At 38.1% G+C, this 9,139-nt stretch overlaps 1 protein-coding gene across 1 annotated transcript; it reads right to left on the reverse strand.

The window, feature by feature from the left end:
• Positions 1-7,251: 7,251 nt before the first annotated feature.
• On the reverse strand, positions 7,252-8,085 carry LOC131631751 (uncharacterized). Its single transcript, XM_058902516.1, has one exon. It carries the CDS (start codon positions 8,083-8,085, stop codon positions 7,252-7,254), a length of 834 nt encoding a protein of 277 aa, XP_058758499.1.
• Positions 8,086-9,139: the final 1,054 nt, after the last annotated feature.

The raw sequence follows: 9,139 nt of genomic DNA on the forward strand, positions 1-9,139 counted from the left end.
TGGTCAAGCTACCTTGATAGATTGGTTGGACCAATTTATCCGGCTCTTGTAAATGATTTCTGGGCTCATGCAACGGTTACTCCAACTGCAATCATCTCCTTCGTGTTAGGGCATAAAGTTGTGATTACTGAGAAGTTGATCAGGAAGTTGTACAACCTGGATGATGAAGAAGGATGTACTGTTCCACTTCCTGCCAGGGTTAGTTGGCCACAGGTTGAAGGACAAATATCTTATGCAACTGGTCTTCAATCTCACCAAACTGGTACATTGAGGGCGTTCTATCAAGTCTGGGATGAAATCATTCTGGGATCTCTTCATCATAGAAGAAGATCATTATCCTCCATGTACATCAGTCCTGATCACAAATATACTCTCTTCTGCATTGGAAGAAGAATTGAACTGAACATCTCCAATATTCTGTTTCAGAATCTGAAGATGGCTATTGAAGATTCAAGGGATGAAGAACGTGAGAAGTATCCTCATCTTCAAATAAATACTATTCCTTTCGCTAGAATGATCTCAGACATTTTGATAGAAAGTGATTTGATGGACTCTCTAAAGACTATTGGAACGTTCAGATTCTTTGGAGCCATTCAAGGGCATGTCATCAATGCTTTTGATCTGCTGAGACTGGAACTTATCACGAAGGTAACTTCGGTTCCAGTAATCTCCCCAGATATTTTGACCAGAAGGATTCCGGTTGAAGGCTTTGCTACCTTGTTCCAAGCAGAACTTCACAAGGCTGTTAAGAAATACTTGGAAGCTTCTGTAAGAACTCAATCTTCTGTTAATCCTACGTGGATTCGTGGAAGAGTGCTTCCTTCTCTGGCTGACCTTCAGAAGAAGGATCAGAAGAAGCAAGAAGCTAGGCTGAAGAGAAAGGCTCAAGAAGAAGAAGCCAAGAAAGCCAAGAAGCAAAGGGTCACCTTTGATCCTGTCAAAGTAAACTCTCCAGAATTTCAAGACCAGCGAATCAGGGAATCTTTCCGTACTGTAAGAACTACAAATTTTCCCAGGCAAGTATACCAACCACCTCCTTCTGAATCTCAATCTTCTATCCAACCTCCTCCTTCTGAACCTCACAACACCTTCACCATTCCAAATCCTCCTCCACCATCTCTTTCTACACCTATCTTGAACCCCACTCCACTAAATGTCTATCCTCCCACACCCACTGATATACCATCCTCATCAACCATCTCCACAGATATTCCATCCTCTTCAACCACAGCACCTCCACCTTCTCTATCCCATCCCTTTCCTACCAGAAAATCCAACCCATACTGCCTTCTCTACCCTGACTACAAATTCACTTTCAATCCTCCTGAACCTGAACCTCACATCTACCTGGAGTTGTTCAGACAAGAAGTTATCAGTAGGCTGGATCTCTTGCAAGATGCTTTCTTCAATGACCTTGATGATGTTTCTACTAGAAACCTCTGGAGAAGCTTTCACCAAGATTTTCAGGTGGGAGCTATGGCTGTTCAGAAGAGACTAGTGGCTGCTGCTCCTGGTTATGTTGGATATCTTCTTGAAGTTGATAATGGTGTCTATTATCATCCCATCAGAAACAGGAGAGTTCTTGAGGAGAAGATGTTTGTTGATGAGTTGCTGGACAATCCTTGCAGGGAGATTGTGGTCTGGAGACCTAAGTATCCAGTTCTGACTGGAGACTTCAAATCCTTGTTTGACTTTCTGAGGGAAAATCCTTCTGAGGAAGACCCCAATTTGGTCATTCCAGAAGTTGTTGACCCGCCAGAAGTTGAAGGTCCTTCTGCTCCAAGGAATCTAGCTGCCATTCTTCAAGCTCTTGAGAATAGAGATTCTGATCTTCCTGCTCCTGAGTATGAACAAGATGCTGACATGGGAGAAGCTGATGCTGAAGATCATCTTGCTGAGTCTATTCCTGTTGAGGAAAATCAAGATGATGATCTTACAATGGAAGCTGCAGTTCAGAATGCTGTCCCTCTGAACAGAAGTTGTGATGCTTCTTATGGTGAACCCTCTCTTCTAGTGAAGACTCTAGAGGTTATTCAGAAGAACCAAGCTGAGCTAGCTTCTCGTATGAACAAGCAAGAGGACACCAATGCTGAGTTCCGCTCTTTCATGGAGAGGCAGACTGAGAGCAATGCTGGGATTCATGACATGCTAGCCAAGATTATGCCTAAGCTAGGGTCGTCTTAGTCCTTTTGTGTCTTAGTAGTTTCTCTTTGTTTCTTGCATCTGTCTTCTATGCATCTTCCTTGTACTCTCTGATAATTCTCTTTTTGCTATCAATGAAAATTATCCTTCTTTTCTCTCATATTGTTTTGTTTTTCATCTGAATCTTTTGTGTTTTTTGATGTTATGACAAAAAGGGGGAGAAAATGTGATAAATGATCTGATTTATATTATCAGTTGCTGGGAGAAAGTCTCCACATTTCTAACAAGAAATTGCAAGTTCTGTGTCTTTGAGTGTTTTGCAGGAAGTGAAGATCTTCTTAAAAGCTCAACATGAGAAGCAAAGACATGGGGAAAAGCAATTCTGTATGGAATCAAGCTCATTGAAATTGAAGCAAGCTGAGTGCTATGAAGCTTCAAGATCAGAAGCAAGAAGGAAGAATGTTATGATATTCTGATGATAGAATATGCTCTAACTCATTCTTATTCCTTATATGTTCTGATGCATGTTTTAGTTTTAAATATGCTCTGAAACATTATTGTTTTTGCTCTGATACATATTATTGTTCTGATTCAATCATGCTCTGACTTTTGTCGTTTAGTTTGTTCCATAACATTTCAGGATGTAGAGATGCTCTGATGATGCTCTGGTACATTCAACAATGTTCTGATACAATCTAGCATGCAATGATTCAAGAAGAAATTCAAGCTCTGAAGCTGTCCTATGGAAGCAAGAATCAGAAGCTATGAATGTTCTGAAGATCTAAGCATATGTGATCGTCTCAACTGAAATGGAAAATACTCAGGGAAGTCCTCTATTTATAAATTTCTTCCAGTATTTATCTCAGGGGGAGACATATTCACACACTATGTTTATATGCTTATGCTATAGCTGTGTAATTGTCTTTAGCCGTCTGATATTCTGATTGCAAATTCATATCATTTATATATGTTTTTGTCATCATCAAAAAGGGGGAGATTGTTAGAACAAGATTTGTTCTGATCAATATTCTTAGTTTTGATGATAATAATGTATATGAATTTTGTATGAGATAATGTGGTACTCTAATACTATGCAATTTCCATTTCAGGAATTATATAAAGAGTATGCATAAAATCAGCACAAGAAGCACTGACTCAGAAGGTTCAGCATGCAACATCAGAACATGGTCTGGCAAGACATCAGAAGATGGTCAAGCAGAATCAGAACATGGTCTATGGAAGCATCAGAAGAACTTGAGATCAGAAGCAGAAGCACTGAAGTTCTCATGGTATCACGCTCAGAAGCACTTCAAGGTCAGAAGACAAGAAGATGCTCTGCACCAAGTTGTTTGACTCTGATGATATTCCAATGTTGTTTACACAAACATCAGATCAGAAGCAAGTACTAGCTGGCAGGCTACGCTGACTGACAAAAGGAACGTTGAAAGCTATTAAAGGCAACGTCAGTAGACACAGCGAAAGCAAGGCTCGAGGTAGTTCACAAAAGAGTGAAACATTAAATGCAATGCTGTACGGATCACGCAAAGCATTAAATACCCCCAACGGTCATCTTCTCAAACGCCTATAAATATGAAGTTCTGATGAGAAGCAAGGTTACGAACTTTGAACATAACACTCGATCCAAAAACGCTGAAACGCTGTTCAATTCAAAAGCTCTCATAACTTCATCTTCAACCTCACTTATTGCTGTTGTAATATCTTAGTGAGATTAAGCTTAAACTTTAAGATAAATATCACAGTTGTGATTATAGCTTTATAAGAAGCATTGTAACTCTTAGAATTTTGTTTACATTAAGTTGTAAGAGTTAGAGTGATCAGGTTGTTGATCAGAATACTCTAGAAAGTCTTAGAGGGTATCTAAGCAGATTGTTCCTAGAGTGATCAGGTTGTGATCAGTATACTCTAGAAGACTTAGAAGTTGTCTAAGTGGAAAACCATTGTAATCTTGTGTGATTAGTGGATTAAATCCTCAGGTGAGGTAAATCACTCCAAGGGGGTGGACTAGAGTAGTTTAGTTAACAACGAACCAGGATAAAAATCACTGTGCAAATATTTTTTATCTTACAAGTTTTAAATCTACACTTATTCAACCCCCCCCCCCTTTCTAAGTGTTTTTCTATCCTTCAGACCCCCTTTCCTATTGTAGCCTTTGAGAAGTTCATAGGCCAATAGAATATGGCTGTGAATTTGCTGATTAGGTATAAATGTTATCTAGTTGATGTTGACTATACTCCCTATAACAAGCCTCAGTCTAGCAGTTAAAACTCGAGAAATTATCTTGTAGACTGTGGTACAAACAGATATGGGCCTAAAATCCTTTATGTATTTGGCAGACTTACTCTTTGGAATAAGGGATACCAAAGTACAGTTAAAGGGTTTGTACAGATTACCTTTATCAAAGTATTCCTGCACAGTAGCAATCACACCAGCTTTGATGATATCCCAGCTGGCCTTAAAAAACTTAGCTATATACCCATCAAGGCCATGGGCAGAATTGTCATCAATACCCTTAAGGGCAGTGTGGATTTCTTCTTCAGTTACAGGTCTTTCAAGACTTATTCTCTGCATCCTTTGTAATTGATTACCCCTCCTCAAAACTCCAATGTGAACACATTCTAGATCCTGCTCCCTGAATCCCATGAGGCCCCCATAAAAACTAAGGATTTCTCCTTCAATATCATCATGAGAAGTAAGCACCTGACCATTCTCCTATACAAGTATAGTAAGAGCCGTTGAGACTTGTTTAGCTTTAACTAAAGCATAAAAGTAAGAGTTGTTACCATCACCATCTTTTAACCACTTGATATTAGCCCTTTGCTTCAGAATACTATCCTCAATATCATTCCACTTAACCAAGTTCTCAGTACATTGCTTAACATTGGCTATTCTATCATTATTCATTCTGTCAGTAACAAGCTCTTCTTGTGCCCTGGTGAGTTGCTCTCTTGCTTGTACAATATTCTGCCTGGATAAAAGTAAGGTTTTGTTCATCTTGTATAAGTCTTTCTGTAGCCTCTTCAATTTATGCCAAAGGACATAGCTATGCCTACCCACAATAGGCTCATTCAAATTCTCCTGGACAGTCTTCTGATAATTATCACAGTCTGTCAAGCATTTAATAAATCTAAATCTTTTGTGCTTCTTGACTGAAACATGATGATCATACAAATACAATAAGGAATGATCAGAGACATTTAGGGGAAGGATCCTGAGAGAGGAATTTATGTGATCCTGAAACCAAGTAGTATTGCCCAAGATTCTATCAATACGAGAGTAAATAGTCCCTATCTGGTGCTTATTAGACCAAGTGTAGTAATCACCATTACTAGGCATTTCAGCAAGGTCATTATTATCCATCATCTCCTTTAGGTCCTTGAATTCAGATTCAGTGACTCTTTTACCACCTATCCTATCTTGGGCAGACATAATATTGTTGAAATCACTTGCAAGGTGTTAGAAAGCATATGATAAGTATTTCTATTATCGTCTCCTCAGGGATTGATGTGATATTACCGCCGTTCTACAACTTATTATGTTTTGAGTTAAGATTCTGGAAGTGTTTAGTATCATAAGATATAAATAGCATGAAAAGAAATTAAAGACAAAAACTTAGGGTTTAAAAACGGTTTGGTAAAACTGTGTCAAGATTAGTTTTCATTAGCTTGCTTTTGTATATACTCTGATGATTATGTATATGAACATATCAATGATTAATACAACCACGTATCCTCTCCATACCGTTTATCTCTAAAGCAGTATCATGATTGTTATTATATTAACTGTCAGATGATCTCTCATGCCGACAATTGACATAATAACCTTTAAAGTCTGATACAAGTGATTATCAACTCACAAATCTATCTCTAGAGTTTGATTATTGATAGATGAATACCCTTTAGGTCAAGATTTGAAACATATCTCTCAATAGTGTATCAAAACAACATATAAACATGAATACAAAGATATTCACCATATATTAATCATCAACAAGGTTCATATACAAAAGATCAAGCTAAATACATACTATACAAGCTAACTACCTCTAATCTTGACACATGAGAAGTTTAGCTCTCCATAGATTCAACAACAAACATCAAAACAAGATCTCCTAGCATGAAAATCCAAAGAAGATGTAGAAAGATGCTTGAGAAATATTGAATGGAAAATGAGTTTTTTCTCTCTTCTCTCTTGCCCTAGAATGTGTTCTTGGTTGTAATGAAAAAGAAGATAAGATTGTTCTCCAAAATATCTCAAAGTGCCTAAAAGTAGTCCCTTGAAAAAGTACCTCCGCTTAGCGTACAGACGGTCGCTAAGCGGACCACTTAAAATATCTGCTTCCACGCAAGGGGCCGCTAAGCGGGCTGAAGCCGCTTAGCGGAACTGGCTGAACCCAAATTTTTCTCTCGCCACTGGAAAGCGCGCTTACACGCTGCTCAGCGGCCCTTGCTGAACAAATCTTCTTCAAATGGCATTGAGTATTGCTCCAAATTGCTCTTCTATCTTCCAAAACTTTCCACATTGCAAAATACCTACAAAATGCATAAGAAAAGCTAATAAATACTATATTTACTACTAAACTCGATTTTATTTATTTACACGATTATGAACCGTAATTGCATTGAAAGTAAGGAGAAAAGTTATCGAAATACCACAAAAGTCATTAACAAACTATCCACATTTTGGATTCTAACACAAGGCACCAAGGACCTTCAGGTTTCAACTTGGCCAAGTCTTTCCAAAGGCCTCTTCTTTGCTCCAATTTATTCATAGCATAAATGGAAGTAAGCCAATATTTAAAGTTACCATGTGTATCATAAACCCCTAAGTGGATCATTTGACTAGTGAAGGTAATCACATGTAAATCAACATTAATAGAATTCTAGTGAACCCAGATCCTACCATTATGATGGGATTGGTAATTGTCAATATTTATACCTCCAAGGTTGAGTTTATTTCTAACAAAGTCAGCTTGATCTTGTTTGACTCGAGTCTCTATCATGATGCTAATGTCATCTTTAAGCTCTAGGAGACGGGAGCTTATCTCCCTGAGCTTACCTAGCTTATTTAGCCCCCTTAGGTTCCAAGAAACTAACATTGACCAATGTCTTGCAGCACTTGCAGGTCATTCAAAATATGCAATGCATCAAAGCCATTTTCACAAGTAAGGTTATCTGTTGAATTAGTAACCATAGGTATTTTCCCTCGATCCCCACCACTGATACTAACTTCTTTCCATGTCTGCTCCTCTTCAGCCTTCTTAGTAGTCTTGATTGATTCAGTCTCTACCACCTGAGTATCTTTTGGACCCTCAGTCGGAGCTTTTGGTACCTCAGTTAGAACTTCTGTTGCCAGTTCACTCTTTTCACCTGTTGGGGATTTTGGCTTTGGCTTCCATTGCTTTGTATTTGGTTTGGCTTGATCACAGTTATGTCCAGGCTTTTGACATCTTTTACAATACATAGGCTTCCACTCATATTCAATAGGTTGCTGTAACCTGTTTCCATCATTATCACGAATTGTAACTTTAGTAGGGAGCTTTTGCGTAATGTCCATTTCCATAAGAATCCTTGCATAAGAAATTTGCAAATGATTAGCTGTGCATTCATCTGTAACCAATGGAATCCCTAAGGCACTTCCAAATTGGTTGAGACTCACTTCACCCCAAAGGTATAGGGGAAGTTGTGGAAATTTTACCCAAATTGGTAGAGTGCGCAAGAAATCATCCTTCAATTTAAAATCAGGGCTCCACTCTCGAATTAGAACAGGCACATTATGAATTGAATATGGTCCCTTCATCAGCACATCATCTCTGTCATTGAAATATTTGAACCTAAGAACAAAGTAACCTTCTTCATTATAGTACATATCAGGTAACTGAACAAAAATCCAAGTTTTGGTCATGAAGTTCTTCAAACCATTCATACTCAGGTCGCCCCCAATAACATACAGAGTGAGGGATGATGCCCGAAAGTTAACTCAGATACTATGTCTTCAACAACAATGTCAACTTCCACTACTCCATTAACAAGCTTTGGAGCAATGAATTTCATGGATCTACCTTTGGCAGGGTTGCGATTATCATTCAATACATCAACCTAGAGCTTTCTATCTTCTCCACTCTTCAAATTTGGGCCTTCATCCGATTTAGGTTTAGGAGTTGAGATTATAGAAGGGGTTTTTTCACTCACAGTCTCAACCGTCAGCGAACTAGAACTGGCTAGGTGTTCATGGGTGTCAACAGTCGTAACGTTCTTCATAGGTGTAGTCTTCACAATGGATTCCAGCGACGGTGGAACCGGTTTTTTCGGCCTCCCTCGTCCCATCCTTCTACACAATAGTGATTAAAAAGTCATAACTTACCATATAACATTAAAAAATTGAGTACACATGATTCATATTATAACTCTCGACACAAAATAAATTATGCGTTGATAACAACTTTTGAATACATAAAATAAATTATGATAAAAAACAAAAAATTACAGTAATTATAATTATTATTATATAAATAATAAAAAAATAATTTGAATGTGAAAAATAATTATAATAACTTGATGTAAGCAATAGAGAAAAAATCGCAAAAAGATAAGCACGAACATGAAAGAAAATAATAATTTTAAAATAATAAAATAAAACTGAGGATATTTTAGTAAATATATTAAAATAAAACTCAGATTCCCTCCCCTCCCCTCCGAATCCCCTCGATTCAGGGGACGCAAAAAGTGTCATTTAGTAAATATATTAGAGGGATTTTGCTCCCCTCCCCTCGCTCTCCCCTCCTAAGAATTGAACCAAACACATTTCATTATAAATGTTCCCTCCCCTCCCCTCCCCTTCCCTCGCTCTACCTCAAACCAAACACACCCTAAAACTCTCCCGTAATCTGAAACCAAACATGCAAAAAAAGACGGATTCCATGCATGCAAAGGCACCCCATAACATATGATCTGTGCTCCTCTTTCATAAATAAAATCTC

Source organism: Vicia villosa, unplaced genomic scaffold (genome assembly GCF_029867415.1).
Source record: "Vicia villosa cultivar HV-30 ecotype Madison, WI unplaced genomic scaffold, Vvil1.0 ctg.000860F_1_1, whole genome shotgun sequence".
Classification (NCBI taxonomy): domain Eukaryota; kingdom Viridiplantae; phylum Streptophyta; class Magnoliopsida; order Fabales; family Fabaceae; genus Vicia; species Vicia villosa.